We start from the raw sequence: 27,204 nt of genomic DNA on the forward strand, positions 1-27,204 counted from the left end.
GTAAGATAAAAGCGTTCGATTGGTAAAGAACATCTGCAATTCTGTTTTTTGTGGACAATCAGTAGAATTCCTACAACAGGAAAGATGTCCACCACGGTGGACTCAAGGGGCAGTGGTGGCCTAGCGGTTAAGGAAGCGGCCTCGTAATCAGAAAGTTGCCGGTTTGAATCCCGATCCGCCAAGGTGCCACTGAGGTGCCACTGAGCAAAGCACCGTCCCCACACACTGCTCCCCGGGCGCTTGTCATGGCTGCCCACTGCTCACTCAGGGTGATGGGTTAAATGCAGAGGACAAATTTCACTGTGTGCACTGTGTGCTGTGCTGCTGTGTATCACATGTGACAATCACTTCACTTTCTTTTCTTTCTTTCTTTCTCTTATTTCATATCATTTTGAATGTGTAATAGTGGGAAACACGCTCTCCTATGAACCAGAAGACTTACCCCACTTACCCTGAGCAAGACAGGGGGGACTGTCCCTGTGACTACTGATTGTAAGTCGCTCTGCCATGGATGTAAAAGTCCTGAAATCCTCCCGGATAACCTCGAGTGAACAGTGACAGAGAGGTCGGCGTGCCGCCTCTTCTCCCGAGAGAATCATTAAATCCACAGTCCTTACACAGCACTTGTTTCACCAAGTTCAACGTCGAATGAACACGCCACCGCCCTTAAAAGATGTTTTGAAAAGAGAACTTTAACCTGCGTCGAGAAAAAAACTTGGTTTGTGTTGCTGGGAGGTAAATCATTCACTGTGCCAGGGCCAGATGCTGCGTACGAATATTTCTTCTGTTCGCTCGGCATCGCAGGACAATGTTCTTCATGTGAAGAGCTCACCAGGGGACCGATCTGCTGTTTGAATTCCGGCGTCTCGCTTCGCCATGGGGAAAGTCACCATCGCTCTGTCCCAGATAGTCCTTATCCTGGGACTGGCTGCAGCTCAAGCAGGTAGGGAGGTTTTAACTGCACTTATTACTGCTGGATGTTTCCTGTACAGAAGGTGCATGGCTTTGCGTACGAGGAGAAGGTGAAAGGGCTCGTCACGTCAAGTGCTCGGCTGTGCCGGAAACTTGAAGTATGTCAAGGCTCTTCATTTGTACAAAATGCCGTTGGGCAGAAACAATGGAGTAAATCATTAGATGAGATGAAACACAAATCCAGGAATTTTATATCCTGCCGCCGTTCTGAATACGGAAATCCGTACCGTTAGGACCTGTCCAGCGCATGATCATGCAACTCTCCACGACCACACTATTCAGGCATTCCATTAAAAATGTCTTCCCAAAACAACAACGTCATGTCCGTCCCGTAAACGTGTTGTAAATGTTGTGGTTTAGAAGGATTTCGTCCCCTCTGTCCAGGTACCACAGAGGTGGAAAGAGCGCTGCCCAGCTGGCTGATGGGAATTATCGCCGTGGTGGTTTTCCTCTTCCTCGTTTTTGTCGCTTTCCTCGCCAATAAGGCCTGGTGTGAGGAGCCCAGGTAAATCACAGGATCAAGTATTCGACCATGACCCCGATCCGCCAAGGTGCCACTGAGGTGCCACTGAGCAAAGCACCGTCCCCACACACTGCTCCCCGGGCGCCTGTCATGGCTGCCCACTGCTCACTCAGGGTGATGGGTTAAATGCAGAGGACAAATTTCACTGTGTGCATCGTGTGCTGTGCTGCTGTGTATCACATGTGACAATCACTTCACTTTATTATTATTATTATTTATGGTAGCCAGACTTAGTTTTAATGAATCATTTTTTCTGCCAAGTCACGAAACTAAGGCGGGTTCCCCCGAGGCCTGTGACTACGCCATGACCAACGGCTCTACATACGATGGAGCGATGGAAGCAGTCAGGTAAGCCTGCCCTTCCATACTCATAAACGTCCACAAGTGTTGAAAAAGAATCGTGTTTTTGGACAAGTGCTCGTGTTTCAGGAGCAGAGACCATCGGGACGCGTATGAAAACGTCGCTGCCTACGCCGTGGAGGACGCCACCACAGTCATGTGAAAAGGCGGCTGGCCTGAAACACTCCACCTGGCACCGGCCTGCCTGTGTTCTGGCCCTTTATGGTGAATTGTTATATTTATGGAACCACAAGAAACACGCCTTCGCACAAATTTCCTTTTAGACAAAACAATGTCAAACTGATGATCTGATTTTGTAAGGATTTGTGGAACAGCAATTTAGATCATTCTTTACAGTTTCACACACATGCTAAAAACATCATAATTGTCAAGCGGTCTAATGATGCTGTCTCAGTAGCTGCTCAAGCCAGCAACATTCATACAGTAACACTTCCGATGGTCCCATTCTATAGGATATTTTTGTTATTGAACTGAGAGTTCAATTTGCAGTAGTGGCTTTCACTGAAAATGGTCTTTGCGTGATAATTGTAATAAATAACTAGTATTAACGATGATATTACAATAAGTCCTCATGAAGCATGGCAACCAGGTATCAGATATATTTCATCTGAACAGAATGTGTGCATATTAAGACAAATGTCCAGCTTAATAGTTGCCGACAAATTCCAGGCTGTGGCAGTTAAAATGTTTCCTACCTGATTATGGTAAAATATCGATGACACAATTCATGCCTTTTAAAAACCTTTTTTAAAGAGTTTTAAATAAAGACAGTAGTTTTTTTGCACAACCAATGTGAGTGGTTTTGAAATAACCTTTGTTTATTATAATCAAAGTGAAACTGAAATATTCTGATTTATTAAAGCAACATCAGTTATTTCTTTCATTTTTAAGAAGCAAAGGAATGCACACTTGCAAAGTTCATATCCATTTTATTATTACACCATATTCTCTTCCTGTTTGACTTCTTTGGATGTGAAACCATGATTTACACTCAACTGGCATGGATGAACACAGCGAAGTGGCACGACCAGTCCCACTCGGGACAGGAAAAGACATCACGCTTCTCTTTTGACATCACATCCCTCACGAAAGCAACCCGACGCCAGTTTCAAAAGTAACCACCATGTTTAAAATGAAGACAGAGCGAAGGCAGACTGACAGATGTGAGGAATGTAGAACAAGGAGGAGGGAAGGAGGAAGACTATCAGTCTGATGTGGTGCAAGTTCTGCAGCAGCATCTTGAATTTGTTTCTTTTAAAGGGATTAAAAAGCAAGCAGGTCTCTGAGGGGTAAAACAAATGAAATGCAGGGAATTTTTCTGTTCAGTCGCAGTCTCTGTATCGTGATCAGTACCACTCCCCTTAGCCAGAACTGGTTAAAGAGTCCCCTGCAGAAAAAAAAAAAATACATGGATTGGAAAAGTGTGTGACTTCCTGTGTGTGTGTGTGTGTGTGTGTGTGTGAGTGTGTGTGTATGTGTGTCAGTGTGACATGTGGGGAGGACAGCATTTGGAGCAGGATATCCTTGCATTGTGAACTTCACACAGCTGGCAAAGTGTAAAAACCAGGAGCTGCAGGACATTATGAATGATTTCACATAAATTCTTTTAAATTCTATATATTAAATGATCATTTATAATTATCCGTACATGAAACTTGCTGGTCAACGACACTATTGCTACAGTAAATTAAAAAAAATCATAAAAAAAATGAAACTGAAATGTATGAACTAAAAAAAAATATACATGAAAAGGATCCGATATAAAAATATGGCTCTAAAAGCAGCACAGGGAAGCTTACAATGTTTCTGACATCAGGACAAAGCACAGAAATATTAAAATATCTACTGGCAGGCCAGACAGACAGACAAACAGAGGCAATAGTCAGCAATGGTGTCTACAGATCCTCCTCAGATTCCTCAGGTCCACGCAGTAAGACACGCAATGTGTTTTCCAGCTTCTAATCAGGGTCATGGTACGTCACTAGTCCATCATTATTAAATTCTCTGGGGTGTTAAGGCCAGGTTCAACCAGGAGATGGAGATAATGGCCATTTGCGTGTGTGTGTGTGTATCCATGTGTGTTTCTGAATGAACAGGGATGCTCATAGAAATGAGAAGGCAAAATGCTCTTTTGTTCACATAAATCTTCACCTGAAGGCAGTAAGTCTCTGCTGTGGACTGTCCCTTCTGGGTATTTGTGCTTTCTGTTTCATTGTCCAGATTCTCACGAGTGAGAGTTTCCCTTTATGTAGCAGCCCACCGTGGGGAGTGGAGGTTTTCTGTTGTGCACAGAGGAAGTTCTGCTGGCAAACGGCATACTTAAAGGGCTGAAGGCGGGGACAAGACTTCAGGAAAAGTGCTGACGTCCTCAGGAGTCTCTGGGGGACCGACTGGTCCTACAACAGGGCAGCGAGTGCGTTGTTGTGGTCCCTGGGAGTCTGAGCTGGTGGTTAGGAGAGTACGGACAGGGTGACCGCGCCCCGCTGCTTCTTCAGGATTGCCACGGCCTGCTCGTGTGTCACCCCTTCCAGGCTCTCGCCATTCACAGTTAGGATCTGGTCACCACGCTTCAGACGCCCATCCACTGCTGCTGCCCCCTGCAGGTCAGTTAGACAGTCATTTTATTATCAATATAACTGATACTAAATTCTCTAATATTAATATAACTGGCTATCTAAAATAGTCACAAACTGCCAATGAATACTAACATGAGCAAAACATGACAAAACAGGAAGATCAAACAGGTCTGATACTTCAGGCATTTTTATCTGATTGTTAATTAACCGCCCCCTGGTGGTCATAATGTTATATTTATTTCAGCTGCGTCAAAGCATCTTTTATTCCCATTCCACTTCCTGGGTCTCAGTTTCTCACAATGCAAATTTATTATGATTTTAGGATTTTTAAGTTGCACTTCACACATGAATTACCTTGCTGAAGACAGTTTTGACATAAATGGGCAGGTCCCCATGGGGACTGCCATAGCCACCCACAATGCTGAAGCCAAGTCCCTCGCTGCCTTTCTCCAGTGTAATGTTGTTTGGCTTTGGAGGTCTGGCAAAAAAGAAAAAAGAAAAAAAAAACAACACACGTTTAAAATGGCACAAAAGTGTATTACTGAAGACAAATGGCATTGTATAATGTTCTAATCCTAAAAAACATACAGTAGTACAACTATTCTCTTAACACAATAGTATTTTTATTCAAATATAATGCTATTATATACACAATATGTAATAATGTTAGGATTTTTTTTCTGCAACCCCGTGCAAAAGCTGGAGGTCAGGTGACAGAAGAGGTCGTACAGAGCAGTGTGCACACAGCAAGGAGGACCTAAGACTCACTCCGTCTCACTGTTCTGAATCGCCGTGTTGTTGCTGAGGCTGGAGCTGGTGGACATGCTCTCCACCTGACTGGCAATAGCACTGATGTTGGTGTCAGCTATCACCTGCCAAACACACACACACACACACACACACACACACACACACACACACACACACACACAAAGGAGTGAATTCACACACAGCTTAAATGTAAATTTTAATTTAACCCACACAGTTCTGCAGTGGACCATAGTCATGGTGTTCATTAGTTTGTTGTTATTATTCAAGTAATTAATTGTGATCTATGAATGCTATTCCGATACGTTAACAAAATAAGAACTCATATACACAGAGAGCCGAGGCTGATTCGAACAAGTGCAGTAGAGAGAACATATATATGTGTGTGTTCCCATCTGTACTGCGGTTTGTAGCAGGCAGGGGGGGCGCTGGCCATCGGAATCTCTGCCAAACCGCACCATCGCTCGCCTTCATTGCGGGAAAAGTAAAAATGCCTTTGTTTACTTTATTTTCCCCTTCTATTAAACCCTGTGACAGCTGGCAGGGCACTGGCAGGCATTAGGATCTTATTAAAATAATTATATATGTATACATTAATTTACATATTTAATTAACAGAGGCTATTTAAAAAAAAAAAAAAAACAACAACAACAAAAAACAAGAGGCTAATTAACGAATGGCTTGCCGACTCTATGAGCAAGGCAGTGGAACACTCCCCAGCCATTGTCTGCACTTATCTCGCTGACACACCTTCATAGGAGAGGGAGAGCAAGCAAGACAGAGAAATGCATTATGGGAATGCAGTTGAGGAGGGAGGGAGCCATGCACGATGGCTTCCTCCATATTTACACTGTATCTAATGTAAAATTCCTAGCGAGTTTCTCCATGTCCAAGTAAATCCAGAATCCACTGCGCATATGACAGGGACAAAAACCGACATGTGTGTAAGAGTGTGCGACAGACAGAGAGAGAGAGAGAGAGAGAGAGAGAGAGAGAGAGAGAGAGGGGAGAAGCGTAATAAACAGTAACTGTGCTCCTAGGAGGCGTAATCAGCGGCGTGCAGACTGGGCTCCCCGTGTTAAAAACCGCCGCATTCCTCCTGGAGAGCAGCAGATAAAACCGCATTTGCATAAAGGGCTGGGATTATCTCCCAGCACGAGCACAACCGCCAGCCAGCTGCAGGGAGCTGATAACACAACAGCAGCTCGATGGCCCAGTGACACAGCACCAACCACTTTCACACACACACACACACACACACACTACAGTCACCCACCATTTACCTACATGTATAAAATTTACAAACACTACAGCACATTACAACATTGGTTGACAGCACAAGCACACATTCATAAATGCCAGTCCAAAAACCATTCAAATACTGTACCACTGTACTATGGATTTTAATTATTATTATTTTTTTGTATTATGGGCTTAAAATCAATATATAAATACCCCACGGAAATCTAATAAATTAGACCATACAGTGGCAGTGGTGGCCATAATCAGAAGGCTGCCAGTTCGAATCCTGATTCGCCAAGGTGCCACTGAGAAAAGCACCATCCACACACTGCTCCCTGGGCACCTGTCATGGCTGCCCACTGCTCACCAAGAGTGTTGGTTAAAAGCAGACGACACATTTCATTGTGTCACTGTGTGCTGTGCTGCAGGGTTTCACAATGACAATCACTTCACTTTCACTTTCTTTCCCTTTATTATTCAGTGAAAAGAACACAGTCATATTAGTACATAAAGTAAATTCCTCCGGCTTTGGGACAAATATGTTTCCTTTAGCATTAAGCCTCAAAAGCCCTGGGGAAGAATACCATAATCTTAATTTGCACACAGTAATGTGAGTCAGCAGTATTAATGTGAAGTGACAATTCATGTGCTGAATTAAAAAATATTGGCTTCTTCACCGAAATGACTAAATGTGTGCGAACATGGTCATCGTTCAGGTTGGAATTTTCACTCACACACATGACTGCACACACAACCTGTCAACCATATCTATTTCAACATGCATAATGTAAAATGAAGCTTGATTTGGCAAAAGAAACATAGGTGTTATTTTCTGCCAAGAAGAAGAGAAATATCACCTGTAGGCTAATGTTGCCATAAGCGTTTTTAAGCATGTTGACCACCTCGCCATGGGACAGACCATCCAGAGACTGAGAGTTGATGCTCACAATGCGGTCCCCCACCTGTGGAAGACATGCTTTGTTTTAGCATTTCCCCCCCTGTGATTTGAATGTGAAATTAGTAAGAATGAATTGTCCTGCAGCAAGTTTCTTTTGCGATGGCAAAACTTGAAATGCACTGTAACCTTGAGTCGATGTGTTCGCGCTGCCACACCGTTGGCCTGGATCATGGCAACAAAGATGGGAATGTCACCCAACGGGCTGCCCTTTCCGCCTGCAATACTGATACCCAGAGCATCGCTGGGACCCTGCGAGAGAGGAAGCGCGTGAACGAGCGAAACAACGAGAGCTCACCAGCAACATGCCTGATACGGGACACAACAGAACATAATCACGAGCGCGGGATCAGAAAATTGTGTCACAGTAGTGCCGCTGGCGTCAGGTTGAATGCGTGCCACAATAATCAGGTTCCTTACGCGCGTTATCTCCACGGTGCGGAGGCCGCCGTCTGCTCCTGCAGGGACAGAGAGAGACAACACACACACACACACCAGTCACAAGAGTCTCACGCTCGCGTTCTCATCTTACACCACCTGAGAGGGGCTTCACACACCCCCCCAGACAAACATCAGCTCAGGTTAATTAGTCTTATCGTCAAGCGCCACTAATTCGGAGGTGATGAAATGAGAAGAGAAACAGCGTATCGTATTGTCTGCTGTCTCATTTCATGTAATTGCCATCGTTCTCAGTAAATTAACAGTGTCCTGTAGCGCATTAAAGGCTGATAAAAATCAAATATTAAGCCAAAGTGTCCTTTCAATGGTTTGTTTTATGAGAAGCACTTAAAACTTTCAAATTCACACCATATACAAACTGAAATTAAAGAAAACACAAGATGACAAAACAAATGGCCAACTGGAAACAACATATTTGAGGGTTTTGTTATTAATTCCTCATTAAAATAACGGTATATTGTATTTTTTAATAAATGCCTCCCACTTGTCTCTATCCATCGTAATGAACTTTTGTGGATGGTTTGTATTTGCCGATATAATCCGGCAGTGGGGAATAAATCACTGTTACCGATCCCGTGTTCGCTGTACCTGAGCTCTTGCAGGACAACTCGGCCGCAGGCCTCCTGCTGTTGCTGACAGCCTGTGTTGACAGTGGGATGTTGGCTGTGGGCACAGACATGGTGCTGCTGCTGCTGGCACTCACGTGGCTCATCTGCAGAGAGAGGCAGAGGGACAGGGTTCAACATGGACCCAATGACACGAGAGAGGTCCTCAAAACCTCTAATTCACAAAGGTCTATACTGACACGACGCGCACATAAACTTGTGTAGTTATAGAGTCGTTGTGAGTAACTGACATTTTTTTCAGCATTTATCAGACGCTCTTATCCAGAGCAACTTACAATCAGTAGTTACAGGGAGTATCATTAGTCCCCCCCTGGAGACTTTAAGGGTTAAGTGGCTTGCTCAGGGTATTAAGTGGGGTTTGAACCTGGGTCTTCTGGTTCATAGGCGAGTGTGTTACCCACTAGGCTACAAGCACCCCATATGTCCTATTGTCCATCCCACTGGTTCCCATCTAGGCTGGAGTGAGATGATATGAGAGGGTGAAGGGGGAGAGTGAGCAGTCACAGCCTGGTTAGGTGTGAGTAGCGTGGGCATGCAGCTCTGAGTGGGAGCAGGGGATGAGTGCGCATGAGGAGGAAGAGGAGGGGGAGACATGCAGGCCCCTTCCTCTTCACTTACAAACCTGGCTCCCTTGGGACGTGCGTCTGGATGAGATCCAGGAAGCTGCCTTCAGACGGCCGACCTCCAGCTGCACCTTCCCCCTGGCACACTGCAGGGCACAGTGCATGGAAGGGCAGGTGACTAACGCAACCAGGCCATCACACAGCAACAACTAAGGCCGACCAGGGCACTGCTGGAATTAAACTCCACAGACTCTGCACGTCACCACCTGAACCAGTTCCTCTATGGGGTATGACTCCCTTTCTACTACAAGTCAAAACATTCTCAGGACTACGTGACTAATCACATTGCTCAGAACTTTGACTCCTGCGATGATGCTCTTATAAAGATTACAGGCCTAGGAACAACTTGAGTTTGATCTCTAGAGAGCAAATACAGGCTGGAAAGATCTACAAGGAAGAACTACAAAGACTGACACAGACACATTATTTGTTTGTTATTATATTATTAGACACATTATTTGTTTGTTATTATATTATTAGACACATTATTTGTTTGTTACACTTTATGTGTATTGCATTCTAAATACTGTACATTTCATATTCTATTGATATGATTTATCGTAATGTGTTGCTTGAGAGACAACAACATTCAGAACCAAATTCCTTGTGTGTGGCCAACAAACATAATACTCATTCTGATTTACTGAGCCACAGTGGTTCAGGTGCATTCATTAAAAGCCCAGTGGCGACATCTGGTGGTTAAAACCAGTAGCACAGTCTGGAGGTAAAACCCTTTTTCATGTAATCCTATTTGGGGAGTATTAGTGTAAGCTGGCCATGCTTTTCTGCTTGGTTTGCTGCTCACCTTGAGGATGGCAGCCACTGTCTCCTGGGATGCCTGCCTCATGTCCTCTCCGTCTACAGACAGGATCTGGTCACCCTGCATCAGGCGACTGTCCAGGTCTGCTGCTCCTCCCTTCACCACATCTGAGATAAACACACCAGTGCCATTCCTACCGCAAATGAGGGGGGAAGAGAAGGCAGAACAAATGACAGTGAAAGTCAGCTATGCTTCATTATGGGCACAGAAATACGACCTTGACAAATAATTTGATGCTGGTTGCTAGATGCTAATTGGTGCTATTAAATGACATTTAGAAGATAAAACCATTAACTAGTTTCCTTTGCAAGCATCATTAGCGTTACAATAAAACACAATTACAAAGTTAAGTGCTGCTTTTGGTATTAATCCTTGACCTCTTGCCAACGATGCTGAGGCCCAGGCCCCTGCCAGCTTTTTTCTGCAGCTCCACAGGGAACACGTCCAGGTTCTCTTCATCTCGGTACTGGGCCTCATCCCGCAGAACTGTCAGGCGCACTTTGGCTGGAGTCTGTCGGAGAGCGGCGATGGCCTCCTCATGTGATGCACTGCGGAGGTCAACACCATTCACCTACACAGACAGACAACAAAAGAGAAGACACAAACAAGGTAAGAGCACACATTAGCTTCTAACATGCTGGACTTCAAGAGGACACGATGACCCCAGGAGAACAGGCAGATTCCAATGGATCCCTGAATGACTTTATGAAATGAAAAAAGATTCAAACCGGCAAGCTTCTGATTACGGGTCCGTTTCCTTAACCGCTAGGCCACCACTGCAGAGTCCTCTGCATTTAACCCAACACCCTTGTTGAGCAGTGGGCAGCCATGAAAGGCGACTGGGAAGCAGTGTGTGGGGACGGTGCTTTGCTCCTCACCATTGGCACCTCAGCGGCACCTTGGCGGCTCGGGATTCGAACTGGCAACCATTCAATTATGGGTACGCTTACTTACCCGCTAGGCCACCACTGTTCATCATTTACATAATGAACAAAGCAACATTAATCAATGAAAGTGCCAAATGCACAAAGTGAGTGTGATTCAAAGCTGCCAGTGAGAATATGGGCTTCTGAATATTCTAAAATTGTATACATTGAAAGAGAAAAATGCACGTTATTTCATTATAACATCTAGATAAAAATTTCAGTTAATAATGCTATTTCTATCAGTCATTAGAGATGTTTCCTAATGGCTTGACAAGTTTCAACACAAAAACACATCTATCTTCAAACTGCTGCTAACTAGGCAAAAAAAAAAAAACAGATATTCCTACAACCTTGCAGTGCTCTTTATGATCCACTAGAGGGAGGCATTGCCACAATCAGGCTTCAATTGTTAAAGGGGCCGTAAAGGGGACCATACATTATTACTATGTCATTCATGGGATGAGAGATGTTACACCCTCTTCTGACAAGGGAATCAGTCCTCACCTCCAGGATCTGATCTCCGGCCCACAGACGGCCATCCCGTGCTGCTGCCCCCTCCTCATACACCTCATGAATCACTATGGCATCCTGAAGGGAAAAAAAGAGGTGTGTGTGAGAGTAAGAAAGGGCAAATGTATATTATATTAGTGCTGCCATTCATCCACTAAAATAATACAATAAAGGTGGCGAAAAAGACAGAAAGTTCTAAAGAACTAAAAGGACAGGAAGTGCACAGGTCTTTAAATAAGACAAAAAGCTTTGAAAAACATCAAAAGTTTCAGTAAAAAAAAAAAAAAAAAAAAAGTAAGTAGCTTTTTCAGTAATTCAGCACCAGGTCTGTGTACTGCCATGGCCTCAGGCAGTAGAGTCTGAAAAATGTAGCTTTGGGCAAAAACTGGTGTACTGGCCCTGTTCAGTAAAGCATAAAAAAGGTCGTGAACCTAGTGTGATTGACCTGTGAAACTAAATGTATGGACATGTTATATACATAATATAGTAATACCATAATTACAGCCAACTGACACTGACTGCAGTCCAGCTCTAGCCCTTCTAATAAGCAACATTTTCTTATTCTTATGTGGTAAGCAGCAAATAACAACAAACTTCAACTTCAACTAATTCTGCATGAATGAGATCAGTTTGAGGTCCGATTTTAAAACACTGTACCAGCTGGGTGTCTTTGCCGCCTACAATGCTGAGGCCAAGCCCAGAGCGACCTTTGGAGATCTCAATGATCGTCTCTTGCCCAGGGACAATGGGGCATGTGGCAGGATCTGAGAGAGAGAGTGGAGAAGTGTGAGAACAGTGAAATGTAATTTTCGATTTGAGAACAATTACCAAGCATTAAACACTCATTAAGAAGACCATAGATGCAAGTGCTTTTTTAAATGAGCACATGGCTGGGTAACTCATTTTGAAAACTACCATCATTTTAATTATTTGCTGGCTTCTAATTCCTGGATAAGTAGTCAGTAGCAGATAAGATGTGCTACTCTCTCCATTCAGACACAGAGCTTATTACACATACAGCACCCTGTTGATCATGCACGGGATATAGGGACTGGCTGGCTGGAGGCAAACATGCTCAATCATGAAACAAATTGTGATCCTCTCCTCCATGTCTGCGGTACCCAATCACAAGAAGAAACCTGCCTCAGGCATACGCCAGTCCACCTGACTGAAACAATCAGATCAGGGCTGGAGGCAAACCAAACTAATTAGGAGAAGCAGAGAGATATGGGAAGGCAAATAAAAAGACTGCATAAGTACACAGGTGCTAGTGTAATAAACATGTAATATATGCATAACACATCTGTTATTACCTTTCCTGATGTTAGCTTTAGACTTAAAAGTAATCAACCAAATATCTAATTATTACCTTGTTGATTATGTGAGGACATTTAAACCTCACATAGCACACAAGCATTCCTCGAAATCAAAGTTCCTCACAGCTTGTACAAGGGTGTTTCTGACAAACTGAATACCAGCTTCTGATATATATTCTGTGTGTGTGGGCATGCCTTCTGTTTCTTCTGAGTGCAGTACAGTTGCGTGTATTAGGACACCTTACCTTTGCTGCAAAACTCAAAGTCTGGGCTGATGCAGGAGGGCGTCACAGTCACTGCTGTCGGGAGGGAGACAGGGACTTCGAGAGAGCCCACGGGAGTGGGTGTACTGGAGTTATGCGATGGTTTTGGAAGGCTGGGAGACTGTGTACATGCACAGACACACACACACACACACACACACACACACACACACACACACACACACACACACACACAAACACAACAACACTGTTTGTTGTTTGTTTTAACTCTGATGTCTCTGGTGTGCAGTTTCATAGCGTAATGATAGCAGACAGGGTGCATGTAGCAGGGCAAGAGATTCAGGCATCTCATTGTCCTGTGGTCCGCAGACTCACCAGCTCAGTAGCCGGTCTAGTGGGAGGTTCGGTGGGAAACTCGACAGCTTTCTCCTGTGACAACACCTTCTGAGAAAAAAGTTTGAATTAAATAGATGAGATATGAAGTTGGTGAAGGCAATAAGGCTTATTGTCCCCAAAAATCTGCCCTGATCAAAGCGGATGCAGTAAAAACTGATGAACTGAGATCAAGGTTATTGTGACAAATTAAAGCAAGTCTCACCACTGGGGCAGTGGTGGCCTAGCGAGTAAAGAAAACAGACTTGTAATCAGAAGGTTCCCGGGTCGAGCCACTGAGCAAAGCCCTGTCCCATACACTGCTCCCCCTGGCGCATGTCATGGACGCCAACTGCTCACTATGGTGATGGATTAAAGGCAGAGGACTACGCTTGTCAAGATACTGAAATTTCAAACTTGAGCTTGAGACAAAGGATTGTACTTGATACTATTTTCGATAGTAGAGGGGGAGAAAAAACAAACACAGGAACACAGACAATTTTTAAAAAAGTTAGGATACACACACACACACACACACACACACACACAGACATACATACAAATACTACATAAAGAAATTAATAAATAGATAAAAAATAAATACATTAATGAATAAATGTTTTAGAAAAAAAACACTTCTCACTTATGTCGCAAAAGTGTGAAATAAATGAGTGTTGTGCGATAACATACTTATAAAATGCAGAGAGACGCGAAGAAACAGCCATTGTTATAGTTAACTTACTTAAACAGTATTGCTTGACAGAGGCAATTAAAATATTCATATTATAGGGACAGGCACTCTTATTATAAAAGATATTTGAGATCAGGGGATTAAGGCTTTTAGCTTTCAGTGATGCATGTAACCTGTGGATGGGAGCAGTGGTGTCTTAAGAAACATAATCAAGATTTTGCCCTATTAACTCCAGGGATCAACACCAGGGACAGCTACCTTTGCATACAAATTAACTACATTTTATTAATGCAGAAACTACATAAAGTGACCGATTCTACAAGCCTTCACTGCTGAATTTGGCACTCCCTTACCTTTGACACAGATTCCCCCTCTTTGACGTTCTTCAAAGGTGCCTCTGGAGACTCTGGAGTGCTGGTTGTGGAGGTTGCACTGACTGGCTCCTACAGAGGAAAAAGAACACAGCAGGGAATCTCATCAACAGCGCCATACAGGTTCAGCTGCACTGAGAAGCCAAAAAAATGCTACTGGCTGACTGGCACTGCAAATAGCAGATGGGCGGGAGGCACCTGTTACATATTTAATGTTAGTGGCGGTTTTGTATCACTGAATATTGTGTCACTGGAGCTGGGAACAGTTTCAGAAGAGAACATCTGTATGCTCATTTTTTAGTGCTTTGCTGAAGTCTCTTTTTCATGATCGAATACCTCCAAAAAACTCACCTTGATGAGCAAAGACTCAGTAGGGTCCCTGCTGGGTGGTGCAGGCTCTGGTGGTACAGGCTGGTCAACAGGGGACTGCAAAGTCACTGTGCTCGACTGTGACTGCAACACATTCACACAGAAATAGCAAAGTAATTAATACCAGTTCACATCTGGGTGGTTGTAGCCTAGTGGGTAACACACTCGCCTATGAACCAGAAGACCTGGGTTCGAATCCCACTTACTACCATTGTGTCCCTGAGCAAGACACTTAACCCTAAGTTGCTCCAGGGAGACTGTCCCTGTAACTACTGATTGTAAGTCGCTCTGGATAAGGGCATCTGGTAAATGCTGTAAATGTAAATGTAAATGTAAACATCTACACCAACAATATTAACTGTGCATTAACATCCTTACTTATTTATATTCATACAAATCATAGAGCAAACACATAACAAACTGTATTTAAACATACACACACAGTAACACACAATATAAATAACAGAATGATTATGAGGCAAAATATATACACATTATGAGATGGAGAACATATATAGAATGAGAATAGAGTACAAGAATACTGAATATGAATATTGTACAGGTGAACGGAGGTAGCCAAGTGGCTTAGAATCTTGTTGTCTTGATCACAGCAATTGTGAAGTATGTCAATCAAACAATTCAGCAATGGAACTATTAAATAAAGTGGCATATTAAATAAAGGCCAATGGACCACTGGAGAACATATTTCTTAAAAAACTGAAAATAAAAAGCAACAGATAATAAAAAGCACATATGTCCTACCACAAAGTTCATGGCTTTAATCTATTTAAGTTTATATTTCATTTCATTTTCTCTTTCATAATGTTTTGTGTAAAAATATATTGTGTTTTTTGGTGCAAAAAAATCTATCAAAAACAGTTAATGTTTTTATGATTATTGAGGTTCCAGCATGACACCAGTAACCTGCTTCAAATGTCTTCATGCCGTTTAACCCACTGAGTCAAAGAAATATTGCCATTGGCACAAAAATGTGTCAAATATCACATAATATACACTGTTCAAAAAATAAAGGGAACACTTAAACATGTTGTTATGCCGCCACCAGAAAATAACCAAGAAACGTCATCACGATGTAATCGATTATGTTCTGCACTGCGTCGATGCAGAATCGTCCACATCTGCATTGCGATGCATCGATTATACAATTAATTTCAACATCCCTAGTTGTTAATGGTGTGGGGTGGCATTTGTTTGGGGAGGCCCCACACACCCCTCTGTGTGTTCGCCGAGATGAGATCCTCAGACCCCTTGTGAGACCATATGCTGGTGCGATTGGCCCAGGGTTCCTCCTAATGCAGACAATGCTAGACCGAATTTGGCTGGAGTGTGTCAGCAGTTCCTGCAAGACAAATCCATTGATGCTACGGACTGGCCTGCCTGTGCCCCAGACCTGAGTCCAACTGAGCTGGGAGATCACCTCTCACTCGGTCAGCCAACACCACGTTGCACCACAGACGATCCAGGAGTGCGACTCCAAATCCAATTTGATTTCAATTAATAATTTTTGTATAATTATTTATTAATAATTCAACTACGAACAGATTAAAGTATTTAATAAGAATATTTCATTCACTCAGATCAAGGATGCCTTATTTTTGTGTTCCTTTTATTTTTTTTTTACAGTTTCTCTTTGAGCAAGATTATGCATCTTTTTCTATTAAAAAGATTTCTACTTACCTCACTGGACAAGGGAATAGGTGGAGCAGGGAAAGGGGCGACTGCCATCTGATTGATGGCATCTTCATTCCTACATGAGCAAAAAGAAATGTCAATACATTCAGCAGTCCCATAGTTTAAATATAACATGACTATGTATTTAGAAAGAAAAATATTCATACTATTTGGACTTTTCAGTACAAGCTGTGCAGATTTTTTTATTTTTATTTATCATGACCTATTTTAACTTGCATGCACTTGCATGAACAAAATCTGTGCCTCATAAATTCAATCTGCAGATGAAGTTTAAAATTAGAGCATTGATGCTTTCACACTCACACAGACACACACACTGTGAGCAAAGCCATCTAAGAGTAAAGTGTTTCGATTTCTATTCAGTGTTTATGTATCTCAAATCCGAAATTCATCCAGTCAAAAGGATAAAAAAAACAAATGACAGTTTGCGAAATATATGCTTAATGATATGGCAATACTACATATTCATATCAATAAATATAATAAATATAGCCTAGCCCTAGTCCACTCATCCACTTAGAACACAAATCACTAACGTAGGCCTATTCACTATTCCTAGAGCCTACTTTAACTAATGAAGAGTGCCAGTGAATGCGTTTATTCTGCCTCAACTCTGCTCTAGAAGCATCAGTTGTGCTAAAAGCAAGGCAGCGCTCTTGCACGCTCTAACAAGAACACAATCACAGTCCCTCAAGGAATGAAGTATGAAACAGCCTACAGACGATACAGCCCACAGCATGGGAGTGGCTCAACAGCACACGCAGACTATGCAAGCAACTGATCAACAGATGTGATAGCACAAATCGATTTGTAAAAAGATTCAGCAGAGTCATTTCCCCCACAGCAGAGACAAATGGAAGTTGCCACAGCGATAACAGTGATGAAAATTCCCCTATATTCATTTTGATTAAGTCAACTTTCACGAGTAGCACGTCAAATCAACTCACAGCACAACACGGAGTGGAAATGTGTAGCGATAAATTATGAAAAGGTGTCACCCGGTGCAACAGAGAAGGGTGAACGCCGGCATCTCTGCAGAGTTCCTCCTAACTGTCACATGTCATCAGAGCAAGCCTCGTCGAAGCCCTTGGACACAGTCCCTCGGAAACTGGCCTCCACGTTCTCCCCGTTCAGTGCCCTCCTCCCTTTGGCAAACTGTGGCGTACGTGCTGAGCTGCCAGTGTCCTTCCTGGGCCAGGGTGGGCATCGTCCCCCTCTTCCTTCCACATGAACAGAACAGGTGTCTTCGCCGGGGAGCCGGCGCGTGAATCCAGACAACTCCTCAGATGCCACCGAGCATCTGCTTCCCATGAAATGCTCATGGCAAATCATCAAGGACCTCCTCCAGCACCCCCTCCCCCCCTTAAAACCCTCCTCTTCTCCCATTTTCTTTTCCTGCCTCCTTTATTACTTCTCACCAGTATATGTAACCCTTTTCCAATTACTGATAATGTTTTTTTTTTTGGTCAAGGTGAGGACATGCGAGGACAGGGAATTTATGACTCAATCCACAGCCTCAATGAGTCTCACAGCAGATACAGCAGATATAAAGCGGGTCTGACAGGGTCGTAATGTTGCAGCATGAGAGGTGCTGGTGGGTGTGTCACATGGCACTAACTCATATCGGCGTATAATGATAACTTGAGTGCTTTGAGGTCATCGGGAAAGACACGCTAGGCTCTGCCGTCGCATTTCTGTAAACATTTCCCACCGACCTGGTGTTTCCATGGCAACGTGCTCGCAGACCCTTGTCCTCCTGATCTCCCATCTTCCTGTTACAGCCAACCTCTGACCTGGCGTACAATATTTATAGTTGACTGCGGAGCTATGTTGTTGCTCTAAGAGCCCTGCAGCCACAGACCGCTGGGGAACCGAGTGCAATCACAACATTTTCTCAACAACAGCCTGTGCAGCGCTCTGCAGACGTGTCAACATTCACCCTGACGCTTGTGAACGGAGCGTGCACATTTCATCAAAATGTGTGACAGTTCGGATGGGAGGATGTGAAATGGATGTGAGAAGCCCGGCTGTGACAAAAACACGGGCTGAGTCAAATATATGACAGAGGTCAGCTTAAGATCAGGCCTGCGGAGGAAAGTTTGCTGGTTAACTGTGTTTATTATTGTGGACTGTTTTCAGTATAGTTATGTAACCATTTATTTTCATCTGTAATGCCTTCTAAAAATTAGGCAATTTCACAAAAAAGGATTTTGATTTATGAACATATTTTGTTATAACCTGCTCATACACAATTAAATGTATGAGCAGAGTAGCTACTTATGGTCAGTGATGGGCCAGCTCACAAATAGAAAAACTATTTAAAAATGAAGGTTTTACAAATTAAAATAGTTTTTATTGGAATTCCACAGTTCATAAAACTATACCGCAGCTACCAGCCATACTGTGTGTCAACGTAAGTGCAGAACAAGCATGCAGAATGGATCAGGCCAATGGTACAGAGTGGTACAAGGATACAGGTATAAAGGTGTGAGGTAAAACTTGCAAAAATGTGAGCAGGGCTCACTGTTATGAGAGCAAATGCCAGTCACGTTAAGCATTTGTATAATGTTCAGTTCAGTGTTCACAACAAAATATGAATGCATATCATCATCGTGGCATGTTACCTGGTTCAGGTTTTCATCTGTCAACACAAACTAAAGGATGCTACATGTACTTTGTATGTTTTTTCCCCCTACAAAAATGAGTTCAAATAAAATGAAAACAAAAAAAAAAAATAAGAGGAAAAAGAAAAAAATAAATCAAAAGAGCACTACTGCCTGAAAGAAATCCCATAGTTGGTAAAATCTCGGCTCGGCCCACAGGACTAATCAGACACACGCATGAGTGCAATTTTATCACATCAGCCCCCACCCACCCTAAAGGCCGCATCTATTATCTGATGATTACTGCTGACATTCTCCTCCAGGGCATCTCCTTAGTTATGGATGACATATATAAGATCAGGTCTGAGGTCTGAAGCTGACATTTCAATTTCCAGAAATCACACAACTGATTAACTGATTACTAGACAAGGTTCATTCTACAATACATTCTGAAATATCATCAAAAAATGTTATTCAGAAAAGAGTTCTAAAGTAAATACTAACGGTTACACCAGTTACATAAGTAATTTAGCATCCCATTGCTGCAGAATAAAATTACAAACAGAAGCATTCCCCTGCAATTTTAAAGCAACATCTAAATTGATGATGCACAGATAATGCACAGGCAACCCACTGAGTTTAATTAAGGGGAGCAAGAGAGCGCTCCTCCAGAGAGATTATTATACCAGCCGGACAGCAGAAACGAGCCATTATTAAAACATCTGCTCACCAGCACCTTCATATCTACACGCCCACACATAAGCCACATACACGATGCAATTTTACCCCCAAAGTCTCAAAGGTATGGTGGAAGGTGTGTGGGTGTGGGGGGTACTCAACATGACACAAAGGCATTGTTGTGCTGCTTGATCATTTAACTTCCAGTAGAAGCCAGTATAATAGAGCGGTATGCTAATGTCCCTATTTCCCAACCTAAGAGACACAGCAGTGAACATCTCCGCTGGGGATTTAGAAAGGGCAAAGCGGTGTGGACAAGAAGGAACAAATGGGTGGAAATGAAACCTTTCCTTGCAACTATTCCCGTCAGATGCTACAAAAGAGGGACGATAATAAATGGTCCACCAACAGAAACTAACCACAGCCAATAACCACAAACACAACCATATCTAATAAATATGTACATACGTAAATAAGTATGTGATGCAGATTTCAAGTTTTCCTGTATACAACAATTAGCCATAAAAATATGACAACCCAAGAAATACACAGGGGGGGGACAAACAATATTGACCCTTTACGTTACAAGCAGACATTTCCATGGAGACACCATTTCACTATATGTGATTTTGGGCTATATAAGAAACAAAGGTTGTTGTTGTTGTTGTATTTACTGCATTGTGTGTGACTAACAATCAGTATTTACAAAGACCGTTCCCCTGGAGACACTCAGGTTTAAGTGTCTTGCTCAAGGACACAATGGTAGGAAGTGGGGTTTTAACCTGTGACTTTGCGGTTGTCTGGTTATAACTGCACGGGCACCTTGACTGGTCTGGAGCTATGCACTTTTGGCAGGGAACATCCCACTTTTTTTTGGAGATGCTACATCGCTTTAAGGACAAAATGTTCACTTACTGTCTAGTACATGCCACCTACTTCTCCTGTGAGTGGTTATGACATGTTTTTGTATCTTGCAAACGTTGCATTATTATTATTTTTTTTAAATAAATATTTTTTTTGTTTTTAAATAAATAAATACGATTCAGATTCTCCTTTATCTCAGTGTGACAATTGAATCATAGCTGCTAACTTAAGACTCTTTTCCTGGGGAACTGCAGAGTACTGTATCCTCAACTGCTTAAAGTCCCTTTTCAAATGGATGCCAATAAAACTCCAACTGTCCATACTCAAGTCAACAATGCAGAGGCATGTCTGAAATCTTTATTAGCAATCAAAGCAATTGGAGTTGTAGCAATCTGTGCAAACTTGTGCGCAAATGCAGTATCAACAGACACCTCAGCAGCACTCTGCAGTCGCTTTGGTCTCGTCCTTACCTGATTAGAATGATCTTGACCTTTGAGGGAGCACTCTTAATGATCGCTGAAGCACTCTGGTGGCTCCTGCCGTACAGAACCTGGTTGTTGATCTAGAACGTGAAAGAGTGCCCATGGTGATTTTGAGAGACACAAACTAGGAAACCTGTCTGAGATTGGGTCCCCGCACATAAAGCACTGGAAATTAAATGACTAGCTTCCCATTAATCTCTGACAAAACCATTTGCCAGTAATGGCTGGCAAATCTTTACAGGCGTAGTGATGTGTTCAGGTCCACTGGAGACGGATAATGGCGAAAGGTCATTAAGCTCACACACTTTGGCAGGCGCTGCTTGCGCAACATCCAGCGGATGAATTTTGATGCCACTAAATTGGCAAATAGATAAGCTGATAAGTACTCTGCCGGGCACAAACACAGGCGTGCAGAAATCATTTGCAACCGTCATCAAGACCGACATGGAAAAACACATCTCACTATTCAAGGCCGATGCCAAAACATCAATCAGTTTGTGGTGCTTTCATGCAACAATATTTGGAAGGGCTGCCGATTCATAAAAGAAGTGTGTTTGTGTGCCAATACCATTGTGTTCTAGCAGACGGCTTGTTTTTTTATTGTTGTTATTGATTATGTTGTAACGAAATGTAGCTAGACAGTTAAAGAAAGACAAATGGAGCAGGAGGGAACGTGTCAGGGAACAATGGCGAAATGATGGGCACCAAAACAGAACATGCTATTATGTTTCACTCAGCGGCGATTAAAGGAAAACTTTTCAAGGGGAATAGCTTTCCATTACACTCAAAGACTTCAGGGCCCTGGGGTTTTGATGGAAATTTGGCAGTAACTCAGTCAATGTCCAATTTGGCATGTCAAGGCTTCACGCAAAAGTTTGACCTCTTTCCTCCAGATTCATTGCACCTTGTTGACCTCCTCAGAGACAGAGGAAAAAATATCCTTCCATCAATCCAGTGCAGGCGCCACAGCTGAAATCAGACGGCCTGTCCCCTCACTGTGTCCACAGGGGCCCAGACAGCCTGTCATCTGCCTGACAGTGATGGAAATGGTTCATTTTCCCAGAGGATGAATGTGGGCTCAACAGGAAAAGACTATTACCCAGAGTACCTTGAGGAAGCGCCGTTGGCTACAGTCTGGAGATAGTGCCACAAGGACATTACTGAACCAAAGCCAGCCTTAGGGAAGGCTGTCGTGGTGTATTTGTCAATAAGAATATCGATGTCACTGTATTTGTGTGTGCGTTTATATACCTCTAGGAGCTCATCGGCAACGTGGATGCGTCCGTCTTTGCAGGCAGGTCCCCCGGCAGTGATGCCCACCACAAAGATACTCATGCAGGCACGGTCGCGATTTCCTGCCAGGCTGAGGCCCAGGCCCTGACGGTCTTTCTCCAGCTCCACCAGCAACAGGTCTCCCGGCAGCTCCCCATACCTCTGCCTGATCCGTTCTGGCAAACACACACAGACACACAGCACAGAGACCACAGTTATGCCAGAGTGACACCAGTTTGAAGGTTTCTAACTAAAGTTAACTTATGCACTGACACAAAAATACACAGACAGAAGCCAAGGGGCAATGTTGGCATAGCGGTTAAGGAAGTGGCAAAGAAAGGTTGCCAGTTCCCGATCTGACAAGGTGCCACTGAGCAAAGCACCGTCCCCACACACTGCTCCATGGGTGCCAGTCATGGCTGCCTAGTGCTCACCAAGGGTGAAATGACATTTCTTTGTGTGCACCGTGTGCTTCGCTGCAGTGAATCACATCGACAATCACTTCACTTTCACTCAACACATAATCACTCTCTCTTAGTTGTATTCAGCAACCACAAGATATCAGCATGTTCAAAAGGCTATTATCTTCGTTATCTACTCCAGCCATTACCCATTCATAATGGCTCTCAGTATTGCAGTCCAAATGAAAATCTCTTCAAACAATCAAAAAAAATGTCTGATTGATTGTAAGAAAATTTCACTTCAATGACAGTATGTCCAATTGAAGTACAGCTTTAAAAATGTTAGATTTGCTTCAGCAAGACCATTGATTCTTTCAGAGGTGAATGCTGGTCCACTCTGTACCCAGATGAAATCAGAATTTTACTTACTATTGAATAAAACTATTGTGCAAAGCAAGTTTTGACTACTAGGTGGAAATAGATTCTAGGTTTTAATACACAACCATATAGGGAAGGAAGAATACTGACCACAAGAAAAACATTAGTCCATACTCTTATTCTTCTGAAACCATTTGGACCTCAACTGGCTCAGCGAAAATAGGATCTGTAAAGCATGGAGACAGCTGATGTGCTAGAGTGGTAGTTAAAGGTAAAGCCAGGCAGAGGTGGACAGTAATTAATTAATGTAATTCACTATTTTACTTGTTTTTTCATGTATCTTGTAACCCCCAGCTGATTTAATAACACATACAATCTGTGCAGCTGCATCTGCTGTTTTAGTCTGCGGAAATGTCAGTGAGAATCGGCACCTTTTTTAATGAAACCGTAAAGCAGACAATCAAAATGTTATATTATGTCATATTATCAGTGCATTACAAGTAAGGTTATTGTTTTTAATGTAATGTCTACATTAGAAACAAATTAATGTATAGATGTGAAATGTTTTAGTTGACATTAAAACCTGATGTTTCAAGATTTCGTAATGCTTCTCTCATGTTTAGTGCAACAGAAAAAGCTTCAAGTTTAGCAGGTAAACGCAACAGCTACAAACATTGCAAGCCCCGCCCCCTAATGTCCCATAAGCATCTCTCTTCTGAATTTATAAAAACACCAGCTCCTATTATAGTAAATCTAGTTAATATAGTAAATCTCACTCAAATTGTGCTATAAATGACAGTTAAGTCATTTCAGAAATTAGTTAAGCAAGAGCTTTCTTACAAAAGTAACAAAAGAACAATAAGAACTATAATAAAATCAACGTACTTCTGGTATAATACATTTGGAGGCAAATACGTTTATATTGTGTATCTCTACTTTAACTCAAGTACATAAGCTGAGGTAACTCGTCCACCACTGAAGCCAGGTTAAAGAGATCAGGGCGCTCTGCTGGAGTGGCATTGTAAAAGGCCACGCTCTTTGTGTAATGTCACTCCAGTGCTACATCAGTCTATGCTGTCAACTACACTGAGGACCACTGAGCTGACATTAACAACAATCCCCATGACTGTGAGATGAGAGCAAAGCCGCAAAAAAGGCAGTTCACCTCCTGTTTAATCAACCTCCTCATTCTGCTGGCCCAGTGCCTTGATCCTAGATGTGTAGTGTATATATACGTCTAAGCACCCGTGATACTACCAAGTAGTCGTATTGATGAGCTGGTCATCTATCATGAATAACCCATTAAGGGAAAGCACTTTACCATTAATTCTGCATACTAAATTATTTGAATGCAGGTGTGAGGCAGTTAAAAGAGGGACATCTGAACGTATGAAAAAAAGTCTCAGTTACAGGCCTCTTGCTTTTAATGAGAAATGAAACCTATCCTACAAAAAAAAAAAAAATAGTAGTTTATTTTTTTGATTACATTTCCCACTGAATACATTATTAAGATTGATGATGGGACAGGGTGGGTGACCTTTCATTGACCTTCCTCTCATAATTGCTTTTTTTCCCAACTCCATTTATGCATGTGAGCTGACGAATTAAAAGCTAGAAAAGGTACATAAATTCAGGCAAATAAAATGGCTGGCGTAATGTGGCCAATATCTTGGAGGGATGGAGAAATGGCAGTTAGACTAGGCTATGTTGGATAAGCTCCATGGCCCATTAAGCACAACTGCTGCACCACAGTGGTGATTATTTGAGCTGTTTTCACTGTAACTGGTTTTAATGTGCATGGTCAGGACTTACTGCACAACAAACAAGAACAGCTGCTCCAGTATATATTCTCTCTACGTGAAGAGGGTTAACCTTTAAATTCACTGAATAATGCTGGATTAGGTAATACAATTATACAATGTATAAGGCTTAGTCATCAAATGATATAAAGAGATGTATCCATTCAGCCAATCAATTACTCTGTTCTGGTTTCAAAAAAGGAAAGAAAATTGTTTTAAGGAAAAATGACTCCCCTAACAAAGAAGACCCTGCTGGATGGTGCAGGAGACTAATCTTACAGACCTGTGTCATTTTTAACATGGGAAAAAGAAAGACAAAAAGCCACCATCCTTTTAACCTCTTGGAACAAGGCACCAGGGAGCAAGCAGAAATGAAAGATCAATCTCCCATTACCAGCACAATGTGGAATAGGAGCTGAGTGTGTAAGTGTGTGTGGGCAGGGAGAGGTGAGCAGAGAGAAATTAGGAGATTGAGAGAAATAATAATAATGGGGGAAAAAAAACCTTGATTAAACAAACAGATAGAAAATATGATGAATATAGAAGCCCAATCAATCTTGAGAAAATCAGATTAACAGGTATCATCTGTGACCTTCACTGACTATACAAGGTCAAAGAGGAAATAATTTGTCAAAATGGCATCATTCAGCCAAAGCCCTGCCAACAGATGAATGGCAATTGAGCAAGTAATCAGCTGCTCTTCCTGCCTCAAGCAGAGTAATTAAACCTAAGGCACCGTCTGCAGAAGAGTAGGCGGGACAGGACTATTACCGAGCCAATCAGCTATGAACACCGCCGGACACCACCCCGCTGGTAAAAGAACACTAACGAGGGGAAACCCCAAGCCCCCCCGAGGTCACCAGTATAGTGGACGTGTTAGTTCGATCAGTGATTGAGCAGATCATTCATGCTATAGCTAGATTTTTAGTAAGTTGCAAGTTCAGGGAGATTTAGATATTTTTAAATATCTATTTTGCATCCAGTATACAGTATAGATAGTGTTACATGTGTTTGCATTGTATGACTAAGATACAAAATCTTATAAAGATATAGAAATAAAAAGTCACATGAAAATGTTTTTGAATTAATATGGGCAATAATCAATATTCACAATATGTATGTTTAACACCTGCACCCAGACCTACCAACATTGAACACCTTTCATAAATTTTATATCATAGTGGTGACCTCCTTTTTTTTTTTTTTTTTCAATTTTCAAAAGCTTCCCAAAGCTTAAACTGTTCCCCTGCGTTTAAATTTCACGTAAAGGCTCAGGGCTAATGTGTCCCTCTGATGCAGAGTCACCTTGAAGCAGGACACTGGAGCACCAATTTATCCCATACTCTGCCTGAGTCATGGCCGAAGGAGGGAACGCGACACTCTCGTGGCTGGCGGTTTTCTCATCGACCCCAGATGTTATCTGAAACCTGATAAATCGTATCTTTCACTGCTGGCTCCCACTTCGAGTCGTCAGTGGTCCTGTCGCTGTGGGCGCTTGGTAAACAACAAGCTCTTGCAGCGTAAGCAGCCTGGATGCTAAGCACGGCCAAGTGGTGGCATTAAGAGAGTTGCAAGAAAGTTACTTTGGCCTTGACCTTCCTGCGTGAACGTGACCTTTCTCTCCACACCTCTGAGGAAGAGCATCTGACCGTGTATTCGGTGCACAGACAAATCTGTGGGGGAAGCAGAGCCAGCTGCTGTTTTAATGAGAAATCTCTCTTGGCTCTTCAGAGGAGCTGGTCACGTCTCGGCAGGGAGCGCAGCTTCTGTTTGCGCAGTAAATTGGCTTTGGCTGTAGAACTTGCACCTGGGCTGAACAGAGATGAGTGGGAGCAGCGGGCAGAGGGAGACAAGGTGTCCTCAAGGACAGCCAGGTGACCATGGACGTTGCTCTCTTACACTTACTGGCCACCGTGCACACAATCTAAATCAGTTTAAATGATTTGTTCACATTATACGCTTTACTTTTGAACATTTGATTGGTATTCAAATTGAATCCTGAATGCTTACTTTCAAACTGTGATGGCAGACCTGCAGTATGCAAATTACTGACAAATCAACTGAACTCAACATAGGTTGGCCTTGAAATGTATTGTATCTTATAAAAGAACATCTGAAAGGAACCGGGTTAAATAGAACCTCTGTCCTGTAAATAAATTTAATTGTAAAATTTGTGATCAAGGAAATATTCATGTACTGCAAAGCTCTTCTTTAATAACATCACAAACTCTGTGGGTTTATTTAAATAAAATTATAAATACAAAATGGAAATTGATTTGCGTTATTAAACATTCATTGCTCTGCATTGTTC

General features: G+C 42.6%; 2 protein-coding genes across 6 annotated transcripts in view; one reads left to right on the forward strand and one right to left on the reverse strand.

Annotated features, from left to right (window-relative positions):
- Nucleotides 1-747: 747 nt before the first annotated feature.
- On the forward strand, nucleotides 748-2,646 carry pdzk1ip1 (PDZK1 interacting protein 1). The gene is made up of 4 exons (XM_028999848.1): nucleotides 748-943; nucleotides 1,357-1,477; nucleotides 1,757-1,843; nucleotides 1,925-2,646. Exons 1-4 carry the CDS (start codon nucleotides 877-879, stop codon nucleotides 1,995-1,997), a joined length of 348 nt encoding a protein of 115 aa, XP_028855681.1. The 5' UTR covers nucleotides 748-876; the 3' UTR covers nucleotides 1,998-2,646.
- A 121-nt stretch (nucleotides 2,647-2,767) lies between these two features.
- Nucleotides 2,768-27,204, reverse strand: part of patj (PATJ crumbs cell polarity complex component) — a 78,406-nt gene continuing 53,969 nt past the window's right edge. For 4 of the 5 annotated variants that reach the window (XM_028999844.1, XM_028999842.1, XM_028999845.1 and 1 more), the window contains exons 31-49: nucleotides 22,295-22,491; nucleotides 21,032-21,123; nucleotides 16,402-16,471; nucleotides 14,686-14,787; nucleotides 14,317-14,406; nucleotides 13,276-13,344; nucleotides 12,922-13,060; nucleotides 12,018-12,124; nucleotides 11,355-11,438; nucleotides 10,302-10,495; nucleotides 9,910-10,057; nucleotides 9,104-9,190; nucleotides 8,444-8,567; nucleotides 7,817-7,854; nucleotides 7,526-7,648; nucleotides 7,299-7,403; nucleotides 5,200-5,303; nucleotides 4,786-4,909; nucleotides 2,768-4,452 (exon numbers count right to left, since the gene is read on the reverse strand). In XM_028999844.1, coding sequence (XP_028855677.1) covers nucleotides 4,306-4,452; nucleotides 4,786-4,909; nucleotides 5,200-5,303; nucleotides 7,299-7,403; nucleotides 7,526-7,648; nucleotides 7,817-7,854; nucleotides 8,444-8,567; nucleotides 9,104-9,190; nucleotides 9,910-10,057; nucleotides 10,302-10,495; nucleotides 11,355-11,438; nucleotides 12,018-12,124; nucleotides 12,922-13,060; nucleotides 13,276-13,344; nucleotides 14,317-14,406; nucleotides 14,686-14,787; nucleotides 16,402-16,471; nucleotides 21,032-21,123; nucleotides 22,295-22,491 — 2,144 coding nt within the window. In that variant the 3' untranslated portion in view covers nucleotides 2,768-4,305. The remainder of the gene's footprint in view (nucleotides 4,453-4,785; nucleotides 4,910-5,199; nucleotides 5,304-7,298; nucleotides 7,404-7,525; nucleotides 7,649-7,816; nucleotides 7,855-8,443; nucleotides 8,568-9,103; nucleotides 9,191-9,909; nucleotides 10,058-10,301; nucleotides 10,496-11,354; nucleotides 11,439-12,017; nucleotides 12,125-12,921; nucleotides 13,061-13,275; nucleotides 13,345-14,316; nucleotides 14,407-14,685; nucleotides 14,788-16,401; nucleotides 16,472-21,031; nucleotides 21,124-22,294; nucleotides 22,492-27,204) is intronic. The other variant, XM_028999846.1, reaches the window with a different exon arrangement.

The sequence above is a fragment of the Denticeps clupeoides genome, chromosome 13, assembly GCF_900700375.1.
Source record: "Denticeps clupeoides chromosome 13, fDenClu1.1, whole genome shotgun sequence".
NCBI lineage: Eukaryota > Metazoa > Chordata > Actinopteri > Clupeiformes > Denticipitidae > Denticeps > Denticeps clupeoides.